Consider the following 24,914-nt stretch of genomic DNA (forward strand, 5'->3'; position numbering starts at 1 on the left):
CCCAGATTCCATCACAAGCAGTGGTAATCCTTGGAAATTTAGCATTGCCACAATTGCATCTGAAAGCGGGGACATCACTTAGCCAAGGCACATCAACTTTCTAAACCCTTGGCAACTGCAGGATCACTGTTTGGGTGAAAAGTATCAACACAGTTCATGTCTGTGATCCAAATCTGAAGTGTTTTTCACTGACACAGGCAGAAGGAAGTATCATATTTGTCCTTTGAATCTTCAAATGATGAGGCAAGGGAATAGGAGTGATGTGGAGCAGGAGACCAAAACGGCTGTGCTAAGGCAGAGACACTGACCAGAAATCATTGAATAAGATCACTGAAAAGAAGCTCAGGCACACTTTTGAGTCTCCTATGCTACAAGGGCTTTCAGACTTTCTTTTGGAGCTTAAAAAGGTACCACACTTCCTCCTTTCTTTCCTCCTGTACCCCAGATTTCAGTGCTGTCCCATCACAGCTGGAGCTACTCTCTTGCAGGGTGACATCAACACTACAGAAGGATCTGGGGCTTCAATGTCTTGCCAGCTGTCCTTGGAAAAGGGAATAGATTTTAAAGCTGTGAATATTTAGGTGCACTAGCTGATTGCAAAGACAGCCAGACATGTGAAGGGAGGAAAAGACTGGACCATGCCTATTCCAGACTTCTGGAAACAGCAGTGAAAAAAAGATGTTGTTTTGGCTGTGAACACCCTTATAAAGGGAGGGAGGTTCTCTGCAACCACAACAGCAAATCCAGTGCATGAATTGAAGAGTTTGGCTTGAAGACAGGATTCAGGCAGCAACAAGCCTGCTAGGCTGACATCAGCATTACCCAGGCTTTAGAAAACAGTCTGAAGAAAAGAAAGCAATTAAAATATGTGGGTGCAACTGGATAATAAATAACTCAAAATGAAAATCAACATGGCACTTACCAGACACAGCTCATACCCAAGCAAACCCATCTGTAAATAAATTTCTGTAGATCAAGCCTATGTGGTAGATCCTCATCCAGATACACACAGTGCATGAGAGACAACACTCCAGAGGAAACAAGGACTTCAGTCAGAGAGGATGAAGTTTAGAAGGTGAACTGTAAAGGTCACAAGCAACAAGAAAGCAAGTGGAACTTAAATGAGAAATACTGCACAGAGGGCAGATTTCTAGAAAAATACCTCCCAGATTAGCTTTGGGGTTTATATTTTGAGAAGGAGTTGACATAAAAACAAAAAGATGCTGATGATGGACAAAGACTTGAGAAAAGCTGCCATGGCAGGGAAAGACAAACACCAATAGGGAAACTGAAGTTCATCCTGGATAAGGGAAGTGGAAAGTTAATAGGATTTAATTTCACAATGTTGGAATTCAGCAGTTTCTGCTACTTTGCTGCTGGAAGTGGCAGGAAGTCCCAGATGCATTAGTTCTGGGCCATCAGCTGCCAGTGTGACAGTCATAAAAAAAGGCAAATGAAGCCCTGAAACAAATCAGGTGAGATATCTGCCATCACAGCAGAAAGAAGCATTATCCATATGCTATTATCCATAGCACTGGTGACCCTCACCTGCAGCACTGACAGCTCTGCCCTCCTGGGACCAAGGCAGATGCAGAGCTGCTGAGAAGGGCTGCCAGGTGTCCAGGTGATCCCAGGACTTGCTGTGCCATGGGAGGCTGCACGGGCTGGATGTGTGGATGAGCTGAGCCAGGAAGCAATCACCCCTTGGGAACAGCCAGCAGAGACAGGGATGGCAGGTGTTTCACATGCAGAACATCTTCATGCCCACTTGCTCAAGTGCCACATGGGAAGAGGTTTGGAAAACCCAGATCAATGGGAGTGAGTGGCTGGGACGCAACAGGAAGAATCCCAGCTCATTTTGGGAAGCTGTCAGACATTTTCCAGGCTGGACCCTGGGGCCACAAGAAGCCAAAAACTCCACGTGTGTTCTCCAATATGAAGCACTGGAGAGGGTTAACACCTGCAGGAGATTCAGTGTTCTCCTGGGAAGCCAGAGGAAGTGAAGAGACAGCACATGTACTTGCACATGAGCAGGCACCCCAGAGGCCCTGAGGAGCTAATCCTGACCCCACCACTGCCTCCTCTCTGCTGTCTCACAGCCCCATCTTTGCTTCCTGTTGTGTCTGTGCAAAACCTAAAAAAAGAGAAAAAAATAGCTGTGGTGCCTGAAATGATCAGTGTAAATTACAGCCTGCAAACGCCAGAGGGGCAGTGGGAGAGGTGCTGCTTTGTTCTGTAGCAAGAGTCAGTTCTCAGGGCAGACCCTCTTGGAAGGGAATGCTCTCTCTCACACCAAAGAAAAAGTTCTGAAATTGAAGGTGATATTTTCAATAGATTCTGACTTGAACAAAGGAAAAAGGACTGGTGACAGGAGCTGTCTCCTTGCCACACTTGGCATGTGTGCAGCTGAACTGCGTTCATGGAAGAAGAGTGTACAGTGGGAAACAAGTAACTGCATTACCAGAAGGGTAAACAATGCCCCCAGCTCTACAGTGTACAGGGATTAGCACTTGGTTTAAGCCTGGAAATCACTGGAAAAGACAGAAATTAGGGCCTGTATCTCTTGGACACAGCAATGAGTTTCTCCAGACCTTGCTGACTCCTCTCCAGGACCTGCCAGGGGCAATGAGTGAGTGCTTCAGCCTCAGCAGTGACAGCTCGCTCACCCCTGACCACAAAGATGCTGCTCCACAAAGTCAGGCTCCTCACTACTGAAATCATGCACCCAAGAGACACAGAGAAGGATCCTGCCATAGAAATTCTAAGAGGATATTGTGACTGCGCTAGTCAAAGCCAAACCCTAGCTGCAGCCACTGCCTGCTAAATCACATCTGTCCAGTTTTCGATTTTAACATCCAAGCAGGAAAAAGAAAATTAAAAAAAAAAAAAGAAAAAAGTAGAGCTTGGCAATAGTGATGGATCCTGACCGTTCTTGTAGTCTGAGCTCAGTTTTCCCTCCTGGTTTGATAGCAAAGACTGACAAATGCAGCTGTAGGCACAGATGGCATGAGGATGGTCCAGGACATGGAAGTCAAGAAATCCCACAAGGAAGCAGCAGTTGAACCCCTGGGTAGTGTTCAGTAGTCCATGTGAAGAGCCCTGCCTGGAAGGATCAGAGCTATAGGGTCAAACAGTGTTGTCTCCAGAAAGCAGTTTAATTCTAGGAAGCTCTGGCTTTTATGCTTGGGCTCCTACTGGTGGAGAACATGTTTCTTTAATTTCTACCTAAGCACAAAGGCTGATTGTTGTTTGCTGTTTTGTTTTTAAACACAGATATTTTTCAAAACTACGGTGATGTGAGAATCCAACACCAGAATCCCACAGAGAACTCCAAACCCACTTACTGCCTTAATGTTGTGGAAGGCAGTGACCTCTCTTTGATGGACAAGATGACCAAATAAGTGAGCATTTGCTTTCTCACATCATATTCTTGGCTGTGAAGAACTGTGTGGCAATTCTGGTGTTCACAGAGCAAGAGAGGACCTTTGGGAATTATTCTAATTTTTACTGAAAGGTTTTGATTTGGGAATGGGAATTTTTTTGGTTCCAAAAGCAAATCAAATTTTTGGCTTCAAACAGGCAATCAAACCTCCTCATATTCTTGTGACTGCTCATTTTTACTGCATCTAGAAAGTCAAGGATATAGACGACAGAGGCTTAATTAAAAAACTTAGGAAAAGAAATCTAATAGAGCCACGTGACTGACTTGCTTAAATGCATCTTTCATCATTGTGAATTCAGACACAACCACCTCTGCTGGGGAGCTGCAAGTGTAAGGAGGTGTAAGTGGCTGGGCTCATCCAGGTGTCTGCACCCAGAACATTCAGAGGGAGTAGGCAGCACCCATGCCCCACTCTGGCAGGTAACTGGCAGCAGAGCACCTGCACAATAAAAAATTTTGGAGAGAGAGAACATGTCACAGCAATAGTCAGACAAGCACAAGCAATGGCAAAAAGCAACCAGCCCTATGGAGAACAACCAGGAGATGATTTCTGGTCTTTTCCCGGGGTCTCTCCCAGGCACGGCACCGCTCCCCAAGAATAGGAGAGCTCAGATACCAACCCACGACAGCCAGCACCTCACACAGCTTCCACGTGGCAGAGAACAGATCCCTGTGGAGCAAACGCTGTACTTGACCTCTTTTGTTCATCCTGGGGCTGTGCCAGAGAGTGGTGAGCAGGAGGGATGGAGGGGAGCTGGCATCAACTCACAAACTCTGTAACTCTAATATTTACAATATAAACATGCATTTCTTGTTCCAGACCAACATCCTCTGTAGCTCAGGAAATGCCCCTGTGGCCCTTCCCATCATTGCATTTCTTTTCATGGTGTTTTTCTCCCCAGTTTTGCTTGTTCTGCCTCATGACAATGTTCTCTTGCAGAGGCTCAGCACCAACACATGTAACAGGTTGCCACCTAACACAGTCCCATGCAGTGTGGTCACAGGCAGACCCACCACTGGCCTCCTCCAGTGTTTTCCTTGCTGATGAATAAGCCAGTAAAGTATAGCTCAAGTTATTCCTGACAGCCTGCCCTTGGCTCTATGGGCCAAGCCTTGGGAAGGGCTGGCTGCTCTGCATGTCTCTCTGCTGAGGTACAGGTGGCAGAAAGTGTGTTGGAGATGCCTGTCTCAGCTCACTTGCTAGGGAATAATTCTCCATCAGACCTTCCCCTGCCAGCTCGTCTCCTGTTCCCTACAGCAGACTGACAACCTGGAGCATCCTGGGAAGCAGCAGAACCTTCCCCATCCTTGCTCCAGAGCATTTTCAGACATTAGAGCAGAGACAAGGGCCAGGATGGTTGTACCCCTGCAAGGGTCCTGGAGCTGGTCCTTCCCAGATAACCCAGCCAGGCTAATGAAGCATCTCAGAAGGGCAGGATCTTTGTGATTCTGCCTCCCTGCACAGATCAGCAGGCAGGCACATCCCTGTGCCCTGCAGAACCATCATGTGATTCAGTGGAATTCCTCCATGTCACCAGTTGAGCCACAGTCCTCAGGCACTGGCAAGGCACCAGGAAGCTCAAGTGTCCCTCTGAAACCACTGGGTAAGTGTCTTTCACCAGCACTGCACCCTAACTCTCTGGCCCAGAAGTTGCTTTAAGTAGCTTGGTTTGGGGCCATACAATTCTGTTTTGAAGCATAGCCCGTGCCTGGATGTTGTCAGCCCAGTTATCCCCATGGCAAAGGCACTCCATTTGGTGGCTCTTGACTTAATGATATTTTATTTAGCAAAAATTAAACCAAGTGACTTGAACTTGGCTGGATCAGACAGAACTGACTCCTAGAAACACAGGGATGCTTGAAAGCTTAGCTCAGGCGTTTTTTTTCCAGAGCTGCACATTTTCTCCCATCCCCCCTAGTCCTCTTGAAACAACCAAACCAAGTAATTAAACCCCTCTTGGAAACAGAGATACACTGGGAGGAGATTACCCACAAAGCTAAGGGAAAAACCACAGGGAAAGCAGCTCAGGGCAAACCTGAGCAGGGCAAGACAGGACATGTGCATGAGTAGGTTTACAGAGAGAGCAGCTCATGTACAGTGAGCTGCAGCAGGGGATGACAAACTTCTCTCCCATCAGCCTGGACGGGTGAACCCACACATGTTTGCATAGGGGAGAGGGTGGGTTTGCATCTCCACAGGCACTGGGGTCACACAGAAGTGGTGTTTTAGCCACAGTGATAAAGTACCATTTCAGAGCAAGATGAGGGGTAGGGTACAAAAGAGGGAAGAAGGCTGCACAGTGGTCCATCATCTTCCTCTTCTCCAGTACCTGGCTATAATACATCACATAACTGCAGAGCCAATGGAGGGATCCTGCCAGTCTATCACACAGACCTTCCTCCCCAGAAATCTCTCCTTTTTGCACAAATGACTCTTGTTTTCCTGAGAAGCTACTTAAGGCCAACTCCAAGCAGTCACAGATAGCTCCTGAAGGGTGATGGGACATGCATCCCCAGGACCCATTTTCACCCCATGTCTCTGCTGCTAAAGCACACCAGTATTCCCTTCCCAGCCACAACCCTCAGAGGAGGCTCCAAAGGCACTGAACTGTGACACAGTGACACAGCTCATTTCTGAGGGGGAACAGCGGTACAAAACTGTTAGCCAAGAGGGAAAGGAGCATTTTCCAAACTCCTTCCATCAAATGCATATGCTCCACAGCTGCCATCCCCCGGGACAAACCCTTCTGCAGCATTTTCTGCCCCAAACCACACAGTTCCTACACACACACACAGATGCAAAGGTATTGGGGATCCCTGGACCTCACCATAACCAGGTGTACATAGGCAAGATGTTCAAGATTGCTTCCTTTGAGAAGGAGATAAAAGGAGGTGTCACTCCTAATATAATACCCTTGTTTTCAGCAATCACCCCCTTGCAGCTTCTCCAGAGTGCCAGGGCTGTGTGGCACAACTGGGTGGTAATGGCAGCCAGGCTCCCTGGCACTGACAACAGCCTTGCTCCAGCCAAGAAACACACTCCAAAGAGGGGATAATGAGTCACTGTTTTACATGGGATAACTTGATGGACTGCACTCCTTTAACAGGAAAAATCATTCACTGCTCCAGGGATGTGGCCTGCCAGCTGGAAGGCAGCAGTCCATGGGCAAGAGAGGGACAAGGAGTGTGCTGCCTTCAGGAAATGTTAATGGGGGCGTGGAAGAAGGTTCTGAGTTACTCTCTCTGGCAAGTGATGGATGGGAAGAGCCACGCAGAGGGGTGAGCACATGTCCTGCTCTCATTCCAGACAGACAGGGAACAGCCAGGCCTGCCAGAAGCAGCAGCGGTTGTGGTGAATGTCTGGGGGTGGAAACACACAGCCTCGGGGAACTGAAGAGGGACCAAAAATCCAAGCACACCTGCCTCCACTTGTGCCCAAGATCCCTGATATCTGTGCACAGTCATCTGCAGGCAGCATCCCTGTAAATGGGGCTCATGGAAATGGCTCTGGCATGCTGCATTGGGGGATGGAGTGGCAGCAGAGCTGCATCACCTCTCTGTCTGATATTGGGACACATGTCCCACCAGCACAGTGCAAGTGACTCCCAGCACAGACTCTCACACAGAATCTGAGGGCTGACAGGCATAGGGACAGCACAGAAGCCCCAGGCACATGAAATGCACTCACATGGTTTCCAGCCTGCAAGAGGCACACGGATGCTCCTTGCTTCCTCAGTCCGGGGTTGCAGTGACCCACGCTCACGACTGTCACCTACCCACAACCATTCCCATGCTCAGTGACTCATGCCAGATGCAATGAAACCACAGACAGCAAGCACGGGGCAGGGGCCAGCAGCGGAAGGTGCCACCGGCACCAAGTGCCACCAAACTTCAGGTTTCTCCATCTGGATCCAGTTCAAGACAGACACATTGACTTTCATTGGAAAATGCCTCAGCCCAGCCTCTCAAGTGCTATGGCAACCTTTGTGGGGCAGGCAATGCCTCTGAGCCAAGAACAGCACAGGCATCTCCTGAGCAAGTGGTGTGACAGGCAGCATCTGGCCTGACCCCTTTCAGCCACGGGCTCCTCATGGCTGTCCCCCTTGCCACCAACTTCCAGTATCTTCTCTTTTAGCTTGAACATGTCCCAGCCATGTTCCTTGCCACGAGTCACACCTGAAAAGAGAGCCTTCTGACAGGTCACACACAAGGCACTGCCATCACTACAGAAAGGTGACAACCAGACCTTATTTCACATTATCACTCCTTCCTCCACTGAAAGGATCCAGAAACTGGCTCTCCAAAGGGCAATTTCTCCATTCCCACTCCCCAGGATCTGCTGTGCCTTTGGCACAGTTCCTGGCTGGAAACAGGACGCTGGGTGAGATCAGCCCCACAGCCTGCATGTCCCATTCAGCACCACATGGGATGTGGGATGGGAGGGAGGGAGGCAGCGGTCCAGCCTTCAGAGCTATTTGGGTTTTTCTCCAAACCACTAAAAAGGAGGGATCTCTGCTGAAAGTGCTCCAAAGAAACACAGCAAGCACTGCTGACAGTATAATCTCCACTGTCCATTTCTATTAATGCTCTTAGTGGTTTAGAAGAAAGTGGAAAGCTTGGAGCTGACTTTTCACTGTCCAAGGCATGCAAGAACTCCCAGGTGAGCAGAGCCAGTGTGACCCTGCAGCCCCTATCAGCCCCCTTTGGAGGGGCACTTGCCTGGCAAAACAGACAAAGGACTTGTGTGTGTTTTGCTCCTCATGCCTGGCTGACAAAGCCAGCCCGCAGAGGTTCACATTTGCAGTGCACACTCAGCACTCTGCAGCTAAGCCAGGCTGAAGGACAATCCAGTGCTGAGGGGTTTGCAGCCAGCTCTGCCTCTCTGCCTTCCATCTGCTGTACACAAAGCTCAGGCAGCAGCCACAGAGGTGGCTGTGAGCTTTGAGGGGGTGTCATCAGATGGATGGGTTTTTTTTAAGCTGCTACAAAAAAACCATTAAAGTCCTGACGTGAGATGAGGTCAGAACATCCTGCACGAGTTTAGATTTCTACTGCACGTCACACTCATTGGGCAGGAAAATAATTATCTTTCTAACTTCACTTTTTTGCCTTTCCTTTTTTTTTTTTTTCCCCCTCCCCCAACAGAAGGCTGCTCAGCTTTTAACTGGCTAGAAGAGACCTCTGAAATCTGTTTAGGGAGTGCTGGCTGTACCCAAGCCAGTGCAGGGACTGGCTGCCACTGGTTCCAGAAGTGACTGTGATTGAGCAATCTGGTTTCTGGACATGCTTTAAAACCACTTGTGCATTACTCTTGATGTTCAAGATCCTGGAAGGTTTACTTAGGAAGAACTTGTTGCTATTGCCATTATGAAGATATTAAAATTACATGAAGAACCTCCTTTTTTTTCTATAAAGCTTCATGAAAACTCTTTCCTCTTTTGGCTTCCTCTTTCTTGCACAGCTTACTTTGCCTTTATGCTTCTAAAGATAATTTTCCTTCATTTCTCAGCGATGACACCTCTTGGACTATCACAGTGCCACCAGCCATGCCAGGCTCAGAGTTTGGCACAGCTGGGCCTTGGCTGTGGGGCTCCCTCCTCCCCAGAGGTGGGGACGGCTCAGGCTCTGTTTTTCAAGGAAGGCTTTCTTATTCCCATTTAGTCAAGTTGAGTCAAGGATCAGCCAGGGAAACTCTAATCAAGTGATGGAAAATGGTGACAGTTATAGGATTAGCTCACAATAAATCATGCAGAAAGGGAAAGAAGGAATCCAGCTGCTTCAAAGAGCTTGCCAAATGCCCCAGCATCGTCTGTGGGGATCATATTAGGAACAGAGACAATGGCAGCTGATCTGGACACTCTGCCCCATTTAGTGCAGGAGTTCTTCCTAAACCTTCATGTCTCCTCAGCAGCAGGAGGCTCTGGTCACCTGGTACCAGCCTGAGGCAGATGCCAGGAAGGTTTAAGAGAAAGATCGCAGGCGTTTTAGCTCAAGGGATGTATTTTGCTGGGGCAGTGTCCCTAGGTCTCTACTGTCACAAGGACTACAATTAAGATCTTTATAGGAAACAGAAAATTAACAATATCCAGCAGGAACATGGCCACTGTGAGCAAATAAAGTATTTGTGTGTAAGTACCGTGCAATCTTCTGTTTCCAAATGGTTAATTCCTCCTATAAGCCAAGCTAGAAGCTTTCCAAGAGCAATTTCTCTTCCCCATTACGCCTGTCATTCTCCTGGCCCCAGCTGGCTGCTTGCATTTATAATGCAAGCCTGAACTGCCAGCATTTCCATTCCTTGTCAATAAACTCCTCCTTTGCAGCCTCCTGCCCAAAGGAACTGCAGAAGAGCTTGCACCAGCAGTGCCAAGGCAGGGATCCTTCTTAGGATGGACAGGGGCTGATTTTCCCTGGGCAACGCTGCACCAGAGATCCACCTCTCCCTAAAATCCCGCTCGAGTGGTACCCGTACCCCTGCAGGCCCCCATCTCTGGGCAGGCTCAGGCAGCACACAGCTGCTCACACAGCAGCACGGAGCTGCCAAGCCAAGAGACCATCTGCCCCAGCCTCCTGCTCAGCTGCTGAGGCCACGGCAGGCCAGCGTGCAGGGGACCAGGCTGGGCTTGCTCAAAACCTGCCCGCACTCAGGTCTGGTTTGGGCAGGCGCTGTTCGTGCCCTCTGCACACAGGCTACCTGCACAGGTACAACAAAGAGGAGTCTCTCTAATGGCAGATGGCTCAACTTGCCGGCTGAATATGTTTCAAGGCATCTTCTCAGCTCTGTGCATCTGGGATTGATGAAAGCCTCAACAAGCTGATGCGAGAAAAAATGCACACTCAGCAAACTCCTCCCAGTGCAGCACCTTGCACGCAGCCATCCCTCCCTGGCTTTTCTTCATGGCTCCCACCCCTCTGCTCCCAGCAGATGCAGCTGAGGGGCTGTGTCCTGCTTTTCTAAATGACACAGGTCATTAGCTGGTGAGACTCTCTGTCACAAGATACAGAACAAGAGGCTTTACAAAGAGTTGAAGAGATGCATGAGCTCACAGAGGAGAAGAGGAATGAATTCCAGCCTGCTGGAGACTAGGGAGAACCATCTCTGAGAACCGTCTCCAGCACATACACTCCCACAACACAGCCCCTCGTGCCTACTTCTGCTGCATTTAGCAATGACCACTGCCTGAAACCACCAAAAAGCCCCATCTCCCCAGTCAGCATGTTCACAGAGGACACAAACACCTCCAGTGCCATCGCAGCTCCAGGGCACAACAGATCCAGCATCACTGCTAGCTGCTTGTCTGGTGGCTCTGGATTTAACCCTTCCTGAGAGTGGCTGTTGGCTCTGGGGACATCCCTTCCCTTTTCACAGGGAGAGGGCAAGCTCTGGTGGGGACCTCAGGAAGAAGGGAACTGGGATGCTTGTGTGTCTACAGCACCCAGCAGCAGCTGTGGGCTACTGATGCAAAACTCCACCAGAATCAATTCAGCCTTGTTTGAGTCTCACAGTGCCTGTGTCTGCTGATCCTATTAAGCTAAAGGGAAATCAATCTCCCTGATACTGCCAGGAGTAAACTTGGAAGAGACCCAGCTGTGAATATGCTACTCCAGCACCCTTGCCAAAAGGAAGGGCCTGGCTCTGTAGATATGTGCAGGACTGAACTCGCTGCCTTCTGCCATGGGGAAATCTGCCTGTGCAGAGAGGCTCCTGTGGCAGGCAGAGCCACACACTCACAGGGCAACACAGCACAAAGGGCAGTGGGGAGCTGCTGAGAAGCTTCTGACCTCCCATTAGTTTGTGCTGATTTCTCAGGTCCCTGCTTTGAAGAAAACCCTCTAGAACAGACAAGGCAGCCCCAGAGACACCCACACTCAGCGGCTCCAAACAAACACCACCTTTGAACCTTATGTTGATATTACCCATCTTCCTGTGAGGTCAGTGAAGCAACATCTGGCCAGTGAGCAGACTTGGGGTAGGTTCCACATTAGCAGTGAGGCTGAAAACTTGTAGGGAGAAAGAGCACTGCAAAGGATGGCTCAAACCTGCTGCTGCTCCCTCCCTGAGAAAGCAGCCAGGAGATGGAGGGCTATAAATCAAGTCATTTACATGGAGAAGGAAAAGCTGTGAGCACCCTGTGACTGGAGGCCAGGACTCATGGCCTCAGCATCCCTCCATATCATAGATGGCAAGCTGATGGGAAGGGACCTATGGGCTCTGTGCAGTGCTCTGAAGCTCCAAAACATTTAATGGCACAAGTACCTTGGGTAGAGATGCCAGCACCTGCCCATCTGCCATGCCCAGGCTAGAGGCTTCCTCATCTGTCACTCGAGCCACTGCAGAGGCAGCAACACCTTCAAAGACACTCTTTGGGGAGAAAGCTTCAAGTCTAGTTGGATGCTGCTCTGAGGGAGTCCATGAAAATTAAGTCCAGTTGTGAAAAAGCTGGGTCTCACCAAAATCAGGTGCTTCTTCAGCCCAGCAGGTCTCGGCACCTGTCCTCAGCAGTTTGTGTACACAGCCACGTAACACTCACCCGAGCACAACACCACACACAAACCCGGGGCACTGTGGTTTGCAGCATCTCACAGCTGCCAAAACAGCTCCACAGTGTGGTACCACCAAAGGTTCAGTGACAGGGATGCAGCACTGCTGGGAGCACTGAACACCCTGCACTCACTGCTCTAATGTGTCAGGGATCACTGGTAAGGTGGAGGGGAGGTGGGACATGCCAGCAGACAGGGAGGCAAGCAGGACTCCAAAGAGCCAGGCCAGGGCTGTCTACAGGGCTGGGGATGGCTGGTGCTTGGAGAGCCCTGCTGTAGGTCAGGAAGTTCTTGTCCCAGCACAGAGAAGGACCTGAGGTGGCACGGGACAGCATGTTCAACTGGGACAGAAAAATCAACAGACACTGAATCCACACACACTCACACCCTCAAAACCAGGTTCTCAACCATTTTCAACACTGAGGCAATTCTCCTCTCAGCACAGAGCTGCTAGAGGATGCGGGTTATGTGGCCAGGCTTTCCTGCACTGCTAGACAGTGACAAGCCACCTCAGCTGAGGATGTAGCTGCTGAACCCAAGGGTGGTGGAGCTGCTACAGTCCTAACCAGAGAGGAGAAACCCTGCTTTCTTCTCCCAGGAAAGACCAACTCCAAGCTCTTCCCAGCCAAATTCCCATCAGTCTGCCTGCCCATAAATTTACAACTATTTATTTAGTCAGAGTTCATCCAGATATTAAGAGCTCACGGGCACTATGGGGAAAGCAGGAGCAGGCAGAGAAGCCAGCCTGTTCTTCCAACAGGTTGCAGAAATTCCCCACTGGCTGATTCAAGGCTGGACACCTCCATGCCCTGAAGCTAAACGTGTTCAGTGCCATGCCAGCAAGCTAAAGGGAGTGGACTCCTGCAAGGATCTCTGAGGCAAGGATCACCAAGTCTAGAAACAAAGTTGAGGTAGATCTTTACCTCTGAGACTTCAAAAGGTGGGAGGTGGAACAGGTTACAAGGCAGGGACCTTCAAAAAGCCTACAGACCCCAGACATCCCAGTAAGGGCTGCTGCAAAGGGTTCGGGAAAAAATGAAACTTGCTCAATAGCATTCAGAAGAAATGCTGGAAGAGAGGTCAGCTTCCCTCCCACTTGCCCTTTCCCTGTCTCCACCAGAAGTCAGAATAAAGATGTCCCCACATCAACAAGCTGGCAGGTCAGAAGGATAGCACCAGGTCCAAGATGGAGCTCCGATGGCATGACTGTGGTCCTGATCCCACGTGGTGCCCTCGCACGGCCTTTCAACAGCTTTTCAGACTGAAAATCTGTATTTTAGGCAGTTACATTTGAAGAAGGGAAAAATGAAAAGATGCATGTGAATGAGTGGGGAAATTGCAGAGAGCTGGTGGTTGAACACAGACCTGTTCCACAGCTGCAGATCCAGACAGTGACAGGGTGTCCCAGTTTACAGCACTGCAAGCTCTGCAGGTACAGATGTATATACAGCAGAGCAGACTGGCCCAAAATGGGCAGCAGAGCCTGGGAATGTGGGGCTCAACTCCCAGTTCACATCAGTCACTCCATCCATGATGAATTTTACTGGGGGAAAAAAGTACCTCCAGCTCCTAGGGTAGGTCCATTTGTCCCTGCTTTCACTCTCAGTGCAAACTATGCCATGCAGGCAGGACCAAGGCACAATGGTGTCAAACCCAGGCCTTTTGGGCCATCAGAGCTACTCAATGAGATGCTCACCCCTTGTCAGACTGCTAGAGGTCCTTAACTGCCTTTGGACAAGGAAAGTTTTGGGCTTTTGCCCAGCTGTGCCTCAAAGGCTCAAAGTGAAACATCCCACCTTGGCCCCTCAGAAGTATTTGGGGAGTTAAGCTCTTCTTTGGGTACTCTGCTCCAAACGGCAGTACTGGGAGTTAAGTGCCTAACGCCTTTGTAGTTTCTTGGCTTTTGATACAGAGTCCTGGGAAAGACAGCTGTGTTTGCACTGGAATTAAGATGGAGGGTTTGTCATACTCTCCATTCTGACGCTTGCAGGAATCAAGGACCAAGAAATAAAACCAGCACCCTCAGGAGAGCCCTGGGCACTGCACAAGCACTCATATCCCAGCCTTGGACCTCACTCACCTGCACTTACACAGGCAAAAGTCCTGCTGGTTCTGTTTTTGTGGCGTTCTTATTGCAGGATATTGAAGTTCAGTGTGTTGGGACAAAATGCAGGTGCATCATGCTTCCAGAGAGGAACAGCCAGGCTGAGATACCAGAGGAATGCAGGGCCAGGAGAGACTGGATCCCACTGGGACATGAATTTCTCCTGCAGGGACAGAGTTAGCTCTGGGTGTGCTGAGCCCACCCCCTTCCCCTCTGAAACCTCTTGCATGGATCAGAGATTCTCAGGAAACCGTATAAAGCCAAGAAGGGCTAGAGAAAGCATTCCTCATGAAAAGCCTGGCCCTCAGGAGCAGATGGGATTCATTACTGCCCTGCTCTCAGCACTGGATCGGGTGCATTTATCTACCCTGATGGGTCACGGATGGAAGCTTTATGTCTTTTCCAAATACAGCAGATCTGAGAGCTTCCAGCCTCCATGTGCCAACATCTTGGCTGACAAACGCTGCTGTACTTTGAATAGTGGCTCCTCAAAAGGAGGTGGCTGCATCCTGGGCATCATGATACTGTGACTGGGAAAATGAGCTGGGCAAAACTGCCCCATGACAAAAGGAAGGGAAGGGAAGGGAAGGGAAGGGAAGGGAAGGGAAGGGAAGGGAAGGGAAGGGAAGGGAAGGGAAGGGAAGGGAAGGGAAGGGAAGGGAAGGGAAGGGAAGGGAAGGGAAGGGAAGGGAAGGGAAGGGAAGGGAAGGGAAGGGAAGGGAAGGGAAGGGAAGGGAAGGGAAGGGAAGGGAAGGGAAGGGAAGGGAAGGGAAGGGAAGGGAAGGGAAGGGAAGGGAAGGGAAGGGAAGGGAAGGGAAGGGAAGGGAAGGGAAGGGAAGGGAAGGGAAAAGTCAACAAGATCTGAGGGTAGCTAAGATTTGTCATCCCTGCCTGTGCTTACAACCTTAGCCAAGGTAAAAGCAGCATCTCTCTCCTTATCTGGAAGGCTGAGGACATGTGTCAGCCAGCTGCAGGCATGACCCAGGCTCACAGCATTCACTGGCTGAACTGCACACACATCCCAAGGCAGCGGCTGAATTTCAGCCTCCAAATACCTTTAAACAATGGGGAGGAACTGAGGCCTAAAATAGGCTCTTTCCTGTTCTGAAAAAAAGAAAATCCCCTGGTTTTCAAAGGTCTGCTAATATTTAAGTGTGTATTTATCTCCATTCACACCAGTTCTAGGTGCAGTTGTAGGTTGAGGGACTAGAGCTCTGTGGGTCAAATTGCTTATCAACTCTATAATCTCTATAATAATTTGTATCCCCCTGAAGGGACCAATATTTAGGCACAGAGATGGAGATGAGACTAATAAATTCAGAACAATGAGAAGCAAGAGTTTCTCCAAAATCTGCTAGTCCTGAGGGATGCTGGCTGGGCAGCTGAAACCACCTGAGAAGTGGCAGAGAGTGGTGGCAGTGGTGTCTTCTATATGCACATCAGAGGGCTAAGAAACACACAAAGATGGTGAGGCAGTTCCTACCTGTGATATCTGCTACATGTGTTGATGTGGCTTCTGGCATTGCTGCTCATCCTCCTGCAATGCCCCAACCCTTCTCTCTCAGGCTGGAGAAGGGGTTGGAGAAGGTTTTGCTCTATCAGAGCCCAGAGGGGAGATCCAACTGGTTGATACAGGAACAGATAAAGATAGAGAGAGGGCTCTTGCTGCTTTCTCACTTGGAAAGCTTTCTGGAACAGCATCAAAACCCTGGCACTTCTGATATCTCTTGTTGTGAAAGAGTCAGACCAAAGGCTGAGTACATCTCACCTGCAAAGCCCCAAGAGATCCAACAGTTTGTGCTGACAGCAGGTTGTGAAACAACATGGGGAGTGCAGCAGCCAGAATTGAGCAAGTGCTGCTAAAAAGACCTAAGAAACAATAGCTGGGTGCTGCAAATGGACCCAACCAGAGCAGAAATAAAGGAGCACTTTGAGACTGATGGCTTTTCATTCTTTCTTATTGGAGAAAATCTGCCAGCTCTCCCCATGTCAATACAGTTTGCCTACTCACAGTTGCCCCAAAGACATACCATTGGGGTGGCCCCACAGCACTGCCCTGCAGAAATCTCAGACCAGATGAACACAGGGCCACTCACCTCCCTCTACCTTCTTCACATGTTCCCCCTTCTCTCTATCCCACATCTACTAGAGTCATCCCACCTCCCCCATTTTTGCTAAAATCAGTGTAGTTCCCCTGAGAACAGCAGTGACCAAAGCTCTGATGTAGACAAGGAATGGCAGCCTCCAGTATCTCCTGCTGTGCCAGCCTAGATGTGCTGCCAGCAGAGTGAGATGAAATACCAGCCTGGAGCCCTGCAGCATGTTCTCACCTCTGCAGAAAATGTACAGTGTGCACAAGTCAGCACAGTTAATGGTGCACTACTCCTGCCAGAACAGCAGAGGAACAACACCTCAGAAGATGGATGACAATCATGCCAAGGCCAGACAGGATCTCCTGGATGGCTGTGGGGTGACACCAGACAGCCAAGGACTCCTGGTGGCCCCCATCACTCCCTGAACCCAGCTGAGATGGCATGAGGTTTGCATGGGAGCTGAGCACACTTGCCCACGCCACCAGCCCGGGTGCAGGAGGTGTTGGAAGGTGACTGCTCCAGGCAAAGCCCAGAACTACCCACTGTGGCATGGTGTGGAGGGACCAGAGGCCAGTGTGCTCAGCACCACTTCAACACCTTCCTGCAACGCAGACATCCTGCCCTTGGCCATGTATCTGTGAGCCTGGAGCAGGACCGCTGGTAGCCAACAGGACACACGGGTCACCACTGACTTGAAGAGAGCAGGGGACAGTCCATGGCACAGCTCTACCCCAGGGCCAGGGGAGAGCTGGGCCTACAGCCCCTGTGTCTGCTCACTGGTACAGCCTGCAGGAAGGAAAGGCAACAAAAAACCTGCAGGGCCACAAAGTCAGGGCACACTCAAGCACACAAGCCCACCTCCCTGTGGAGCACCAAGACCTCTCCCATTTCTCTGGCAAACACACCCAGCCCATTCCTGCCTCCAGGAGGTACAACAGGGAATTCTGCCACTGACTTCAGTACAAACTAATTCAGCCCACCACCAAAATAACCAACTCAGCAGCATTTAGGAGCAGAGTTATTTCAGTACAGGCTGGTGTGTGGGTGTTCCTGAGGCAGAACAAGAAAGCCTTATTCCAGCACAGCCATGGAGCTCAGCACAAACCACTCCAGTGCACAACTGCCTGGATGGAGCTGTAAGTGGGCAATGCAAACAGAGCAGTTAATTCCTCCTCCCAGAGCTGAGTGAGCCCTTAGCACTCTCAAGCTTAAAGGTTTCTGCTTATATTATCTTTCTTCCCATTCCTTGTCCTGGTCACAGGAAGGTTTGGTCTCTATGTGCCATTAGCAAGGATTAATTCAGCATGCTTCATGTAATAGACTGTGGGTGGCCCAGGGAAGGCAACCTGCTCAATCCTGCTAACGATGGAGAAAGGATCTGACTGCTCCTGGGAGAAACTCATAGCATTGCTTCTTTTTTTTTTTTTTCCCTAGCATTTTTCTTCATTATTAGAGAAAAAACAAATGACACCAGACAACTAGAACTCCAAATAACCCCTAGGCAGCCATCAGTTTAAAGATGACATTTTCATTTGCAAATTGTTTACCTATTATTGTAACTTGTAACTTCTAAAATTCAAGTAATTGGCCTCAGCTTGTTTTCCTTTGGGATAAAAAAATGAAGCAATCTTTAGCTTGCTTCTTTTCTGTATATGGTAATGACCTTTCCTCTGCTAGTGTGAGTTTGTCACTGATCTGAAGAGGAAAGGAAAAACTGTAAACAGAAAAATAGTAAGGGAAAGAAATGGCACAAAAATGAAGGCTGGACCCAGGGAGACAACTGTGTGGCTAGAAAACAAGCTGATGTTAGAGAACATGAATATTGCTTTAACTCACCATTTTTTGGACCTAAAGGGGCAAATCTGCAGAGGGCATCCACACTCTCACAAATACGTTCACACTGAGTGACAAACATTACTTGGTTCCAGAAGCTGGAGATCCCTACCTCAGACCTATCACCATCTATGGGAACTTTCAAAAATCACGCTTGCCCCATGTGAAAGAATAGATTTGCAGGGCATTGCATCTCCCAAAGCCTCAGCTGGCCAGCACTTCTCAAAGTAGCATTCCAGACCCAAATTCCCTCCAGTGCCTCGTGAGACACCACCACCACTACCATCACCTGGTTTTCTCTGACCTCAGAGGAACTCTGTGTGAAACTGGGTTGAGATCAGGTAAGCAATTAAAGTCAGTGAAGCACAGACAGTTCTGCTGACTCAGACCAGCAGAATCGTTTTTGAAAACCTGAGCCCTGTAAAGAGACACGTTTTCCAGTCAGATGCTAGAAAGTATATCCAGTGTAAAACACAATCATTTCTTCATTAGCACCCCTGGAGATTAAAGCTGATTCAGTGCTGCACTTTTTACTGAGAAGTCCCAACACTAAAATAAGATGCATAAATCATTTCCTTAAGAAAAGGAAAAGTTACTAAGGAATACAATACTGATTATGGTCTTCTGGGATTTCTGAATTCATCTGACAAGCTTCACATGCTTGTCTAGAAGGAACAAATGCTCACTGAAACCCAACTCCTTTTCAATCTTACTCAGCCAACAAGTTATGCCTTTCTTATTTTCAGGAAAAAACACATTAAAGTGATGGAGCAGCCCCTATAAAAGGAAAATCACATTTCATTTAGTGTACACTGATAACGTTCCATTAACGTTTCAGTCAAGTCAGTCTTCTGAATTTTAAGACATAACTCTAAAGGCCCCATTGATGGATTGCTGCTGTACTCAGAAAATATTAGTACATTGTTAAAACGGCAGGAATTACCCAATAACGTCTCTTAGGAAAGAGGAACTAATTTCCCCAAAGGAGCAGAAAAAGACAGGGAAATAAATTATTCCCCCACTACAAAACGGTTCAGATTTTAGTTCAGAATTGTTTCCCAACTTCAAAGAAATTTCTAAGAGCACACACTAGAGAAGTCCCTTGAGCCATTCAACCAGACTCCCAGGAATTTTGGGGACCGCGGGTGTAAATCCGCACTTGCGGGACAGTGCAGCTCCCCTTTCCCGTCCCGATCCCGGCACAGCCTCGGGAGGGCTGCACGGAGCTGAGCAGGGCTTCGTGCCCGGGGGGACACCGAACGGGACAGCGACAGGCACAAGGTGTCTGTAGGAAGGAGAAAGGGGGACACCGAACGGGACAGCGACAGGGAGAAGGTGTCTGTAGGAAGGAGAAAGGGGGACACCGAACGGGACAGCGACAGGCACAAGGTGTCTGTAGGAAGCAGACACGGTGTCACAGCGGATCGGCGGCTCCGGGACGGCAGCGCCGCTCGCACCGCGGGCGAGAGCAGAGGCGAACTTCAATGGGCTCAGCCGAGGGATGTGCGACCGCCGGCGAGCTCACCGGCGGAACCAACTTCAGCTCCCGGGAACCGCCCGACAGCCGAGGGGCTCCAGGAGCGAGGAAGGGGCTGCCCGCCGTGCCCCGCTCTCCTCTCCGCCCGCCCGCCCGCGACCGCCGGGGGACCCTCCGAGAGCGCGGACCCACCTGGGCTGAGGCTGCTCTGGAAGTAGAAGAGGACGAGCAGGACCGAGCCGAGGCCGGCGGCCAGCGCCAGCCGCGGTGCCCGGCTCCGCCGCATCCTCGGCCGCGGCTGGCGGCGCGGCGCAGCGCCCGCGGCCCCGGCCCGGCCCGACCCCGGCCCCGGCCCCGGCCCCGGCCCGCCGAGCCCCGCTGAGCCCCGCCGGGCGCCGCCGCCCCGCCCCGCGCCCGCGGCCCCGCTCCCGCCCGCAGGAAGTGACACGGGGCGGCTCAGCCGCCGCCACGGGAACTTCGCCCCCCGAGAGCCCCGCGGCTCCGGCTCGGCTCGGCTCGGCTCGGCTCGGCTCGGCTCGGCTCGGCTCGGCTCGGCTCCGGCTCGGCTCGGCTCGGCTCGGCTCGGCTCGGCTCCGGCTCGGCTCCGGCTCGGCTCGGCTCCGGCTCGGCTCCGGCTCGGCTCGGCTCGGCTCGGCTCGGCTCCGGCTCGGCTCGGCTCGGCTCGGCTCGGTGCCGTGTCCGCGCCCTGTGCCGGCGCTCGGGAGTGCGCCCGTCCCTGCCCAGCTCCCGTCACGGCTTGAGGACTCCCCCAGGGGAAAAGGGAGTCGCTGATCTGGTGGCAGAATCGGGAGTTTCCCGATGACTTTACTCTGCACGGTCAGTACTTCGGAAGCATCACAAAGTTTCGTGGTCTTAAAATACACGTGGCCTTTAAATACACCTCTTCTTTTTTTAAAAAAATATTCTTTTGGCTACCCCGGCCTTGCAGCCTTTTACTGAAAGCACTAATGCTTCTGACTAATTCCACCTCAAGCAATAAATTTCTGTAGAAGGAGGACATAATTTTCTATTACTCTCGGCATGCTTTTGGAAAGTGAGAGCGGAAAGTTCTCTTACTGTATCCTCTATCCCCCAGGCACCGTAATCACAGCAGAACCAGCCCAGAGCTTCTGTTGCCCCAGTTCTGAAATAGCAGCAATGCTTTTCACCCAGCTCTGTAAAACACTCGAGATCTATTCAAAGGCCAACTGCCAAATTAGCCGGGCCAAGAGTTGGATTCCACTGACAGCACTCGTTCACTGCTTCTCTTCAGCCCCAACACACTTAGTTTGAAGAAAAGAGGACAGCTCAAGGAGGAGCCGCTGGGAATGACAAAGAAAGCATGAGTATGTGCACATGCTGGGCTTCATTCTGCCCTTATTTAGGGCAGAGGAAACCAGGAGGAGAACCTCATTGTAGTGAAGGAAGCTGGAATGAAATAAGATCACACGCAGCACCTTGCAGTCTGTGTTGGGCTATGCCCATGAATTAAACAGCTCTTTGATGTCACTGTTGGAGGGTCTGGAGAGGGGCAATAGAAATGAGACCACAACTGAGACCCTAATATCCCTCTTTGCCAGGGCAGGGCAGAGTGTGCAGTAACAGCTGGGAAGAGCCTGGGCAGCACAGCCCTGTGCCTGTGTGATATGTGCCGGGAGGGACTGTGACCCCGGCCTCTGGGGACCAGGAGATAGCGCTGGGACAGAGCTGCTGCCTGGCAATGGCTCTGCAGATGCAGCCTGCTCTCCGTTGCAAATGATACAGTAATTTTGGCCCCTTGATGAGTGTGGAAAGCCTCGGGGTCTGCCTCACATGTAAAGATGGGCTGATAGACCTCAAGGGCAGCAAAAGGGATGTCTGGTACTGCTGTCCTTGGGGCCAGAGAGAGTTCAGTGACTGAAGGCACAGCAGCCTGTGCAGTGGGAACCCCCTTGGAGTCACTTTTGAGGAGCTGGAAGGTGTACTCAGTGTACTCACTATTGGTGAATTTTTCGTTATTTCTGTCTCCCAGTACTGAAACACCAGAAGATCTAGCTCAAGGCTCCCAGAGGAGCTAGGGAAAATAATCATTCCTCTAGCCCAGCTTCCCTGGGTTCTGCAGGAGGAGTAAAAAAAGTAGAAATATCTAAACTTCAGCCGTAGTTGGAAACTATTCCCTTTAAAGAAAATACAGTCAAACGTCCCAGTAGAAACTCAGGCTCTGAGCAGGACCTGTTGAGTCCTGCTGCCTGCTGTCTGTATTTCATCCCCGGGGGCAGGGCCAGGGCCATCTGTGAGCACATCACATATGCAGGGCTGGTCTTCAGCAGCACGAGGTGAACGTGCTGTTCAGATCCATGGGGCTGAAAACAGAAGCACACCATGAGGATTTCATGGGATTCCTTATGGGGACTCAGCTGCAAATGCTGCCTTTTTCAAAGGACAAATCCCTTTTATAAAGAGAAAACCCCATTTAGAAGGACAAAGTCATTTTCCAGGGGGAAGAGGTACATTACAATAACAGCTGACTGCTGGCAATGGCACCAGCTGCTGGGAGGTCAGGTCTTTGCTGTTGCCTGTTCCTGAGTGTGTGACAGACGTCCTGGTCACACATGCTGCTCCCTTGTACCATCCCCCTTCCCCTGCAGCCCCACCATGCAGAAAAGAGCAGCCCCTGCCCTTAAGGCAGACAACAGTGACCAGTGCTTGCTTGAGAAGATCACCACAGATATATAGAAGGGCAGAGATAAAGCTGTCAGAGTCTCAGATTATGATCCCAAGCCTGTTTCTAATGGAATAATGAGATTCAGTCTGCTTTGGAGCAGCCCTTCTCTCCCTCCCCAGGCACCACTGGTGGCTGGAGAACAGCAGATGCACAAAGCACAAATGAAAACACAACTGCTCAGCAGCACATGTGAAATGAATGTGGCAAGCACTGCTCCCTGGTGTCTTAATCTGTTGCTTTGCCAGGTTAATTGGAAGAACTCAGAAATGAATATTTGCTGTAGAATGGCAATGGCTCCTTCCCTGACAGGGTGCGAACTCCTCATGGAAGGGCCACCCTGTTCCCTTTCTGCACAGTGACTCCCATTATGTGGTTCAGACCATGGCTGGAGCTATTTAGGACTGTTAAAACAATACTGGTAACCAAAAATAATGATCAAAAGGTGCTAAAAACATGCTGCAGAAGGAAATTATTTGTTACTGCCACGGTATGAACTGCAGCTGACTTGTAGGTGACGAGGAAGTGCTGTTTGCCTGCAGAATGATGCTGAGCCTTTGATGAAGTTCATGCTTGATTCCCTCCCTGCTCATTAGTAGTGCTCGTTACTGTCTTCTCAGCAGGTTTCTGCCACATGCTTTGCTTTTTCCCAGGACCTTGGAGCCACTGAGTGAGATTAACCCCGAGCTTTGGTCTGATGACCATGTTGAATAGAAATTAAACAGCGTCTAGTTTCTGCTGGAAACTGAGGAATCTGTTCTACTCCTCCCGGAGGCCTGGTCGTCCAGCCCCTGTGAAAAAGAACTTTTCTAGAGGGTATTTTAACTTTGCACCCAGTTGTTTAATTCTGGAGAGGCAGAAGCAGTTTTCCCTGGCCTCCTGCCGGTGAGACTCCCATCTGCTGGTGGCCCGGGTGCACCGAGTGACACCGAGTAAAGGCTTGGGCAGGGATGTGGGGAATGACACAGGTGCAGCACAGGCTTTCCTCAGAGACCAGCAGCTGGGAGGTGCTCCAGGGATGACCATGGGTCATCTCTCTCTAAGAACTGCATTAGACATCCCCCTGCCTCTGGGATTACCGTGGTCCGCTGTGTATCCTGACACTCAATGCTGTGTTTTAAATTTCGGCATCACTGTAATGTGCTGGCTGAGAGGGACCTTGCAAAGCCTCAGCCTATCCCCTGCTTGAGCTTGTTCTGCAAGTTTCTCCAAGATGGACCTTGCCAAGCAATCCTTTCCAGATTTACAAACCCTCAAAAATATTTCCTATCACCTTATCTGAACCATCTTTGTCAAAAGAGGGATCCATGACATTTTTCCCTGAAAGATAAGCAGAGTGCCAGGTTCTGCTGAGAGCACCAAGCTGGAATACTTGCTTTCTCAAGCAGTGCATCAATTTTCCATCATTTTCTGTAGCTCTTTGCACCTGCAGAGTGTGATTTTTCAAATATTATTTCATAAATGCACTAGTGTTTATGCTCACTTTGCACAGATATACAAGAGCCTTACTTCACAGCAGCAGAGAACCATGCTGGGATGGACTATACACCATTGAGTGCTGGACTAAATATTGGCAAGGTCAGTATATAAAAGACATGGGTTGGGTAAAAGATAAAAATGACATTAAATACCTCTGGGGATGTATTACTATTTACATAGAATATAATTAGATGCTTTGTGTATATTTTTAAAATCTGAGGGCAGATTTTGCCACTTGTTCAAACAAAGTAGCACTGATGCCTTGAGAAATCTCCTTGGTTTGAGAAGGACAGGATAGGGAAACAGCAGCAGCCAACCCCAAAGACATTCCACACCCTGAGGAATGCCACTGATTTGGTGGGTATGAGAGTGTACATTGCCTAAAGTTAATCAGGTTCTTATGCCTCATCAGGAAAATGTACTAAGGGTTAGAACAGTGCACACAGCATCTGATTCTGAGCAGTCAGTATTGTAACCTGGCTAATTCCACAGGTTGTCAACCTTTCTGTTACCCCTCAACACATAAAAAAGAAAAAGTTAATGACTTCCCAGGGACCATTTTACAATTATCTCCTGATCTCCTCAGAAATCTTCCTAAGGAGCAAGGAACAAAAAACTGGGCTGTCTCTTCTTATTTTGACATGCTGGCCTCTGTCAAAATATATTTCAAGGAAACATTCTTTTAACTTTCTTTCTGCCACAATTTAAAAATAAAATAAAAAGCAGCAGCTTTTTTTCTTTTAAAAGCACCAGTGGTGATGGAAGCAAACCAAATTACAGGCTCTAAGGACAACCCTCTGCCTGCATCTACTGGAAATGCTGTTGGTAAGATGGAAACTCCCATCAAACTTTTAATTCAGTGGTAGCAACTAGGGACTGTATTGTCTTTTGTACCAGGCATTTATATTTGATCAGTTTATATACTGTTCCCAGCTGGGAGCTTGCTTCCTGCTGATGTCTGATTGAAGGGCTCACCTGAGGAAGGGATGTGATTTACAAATACACACTGGAAAGCAAATTGACCTTGGCACAACAATGGGAGATGTGCAGTTCCTTCAACAGCAAGAGCAGCAAACCTACCAAGCCTCCCACGAGGAGCATGGCCAAGGTTTGCCTTCTCCTCTGCTGTTTCTTGCACACCCGGGGAAGAAAGCCACAGCTTTTGTCCCTGCTTCCCAAAGCAACTGGCTGGCTCTGCCCTGCACCTCTATACCAGCTGTGGTCGGGGTTGTACAAAGAGAAGGTGA

The 24,914-nt window shown here is 49.8% G+C and overlaps 1 protein-coding gene across 1 annotated transcript in view; it reads right to left on the reverse strand.

Moving 5' to 3' along the window:
- The window catches only part of CHST13 (carbohydrate sulfotransferase 13), a 28,020-nt gene extending 8,207 nt beyond the window's left edge, over positions 1-19,813 (reverse strand). The window contains exon 1 of the mRNA XM_062500773.1: positions 19,680-19,813. Coding sequence (XP_062356757.1) covers positions 19,680-19,773 — 94 coding nt within the window. The 5' untranslated portion in view covers positions 19,774-19,813. The remainder of the gene's footprint in view (positions 1-19,679) is intronic.
- Positions 19,814-24,914: the final 5,101 nt, after the last annotated feature.

The sequence above is a fragment of the Cinclus cinclus genome, chromosome 12 (assembly GCF_963662255.1).
Source record: "Cinclus cinclus chromosome 12, bCinCin1.1, whole genome shotgun sequence".
In the NCBI taxonomy this organism is placed as follows: Eukaryota; Metazoa; Chordata; class Aves; order Passeriformes; family Cinclidae; genus Cinclus; species Cinclus cinclus.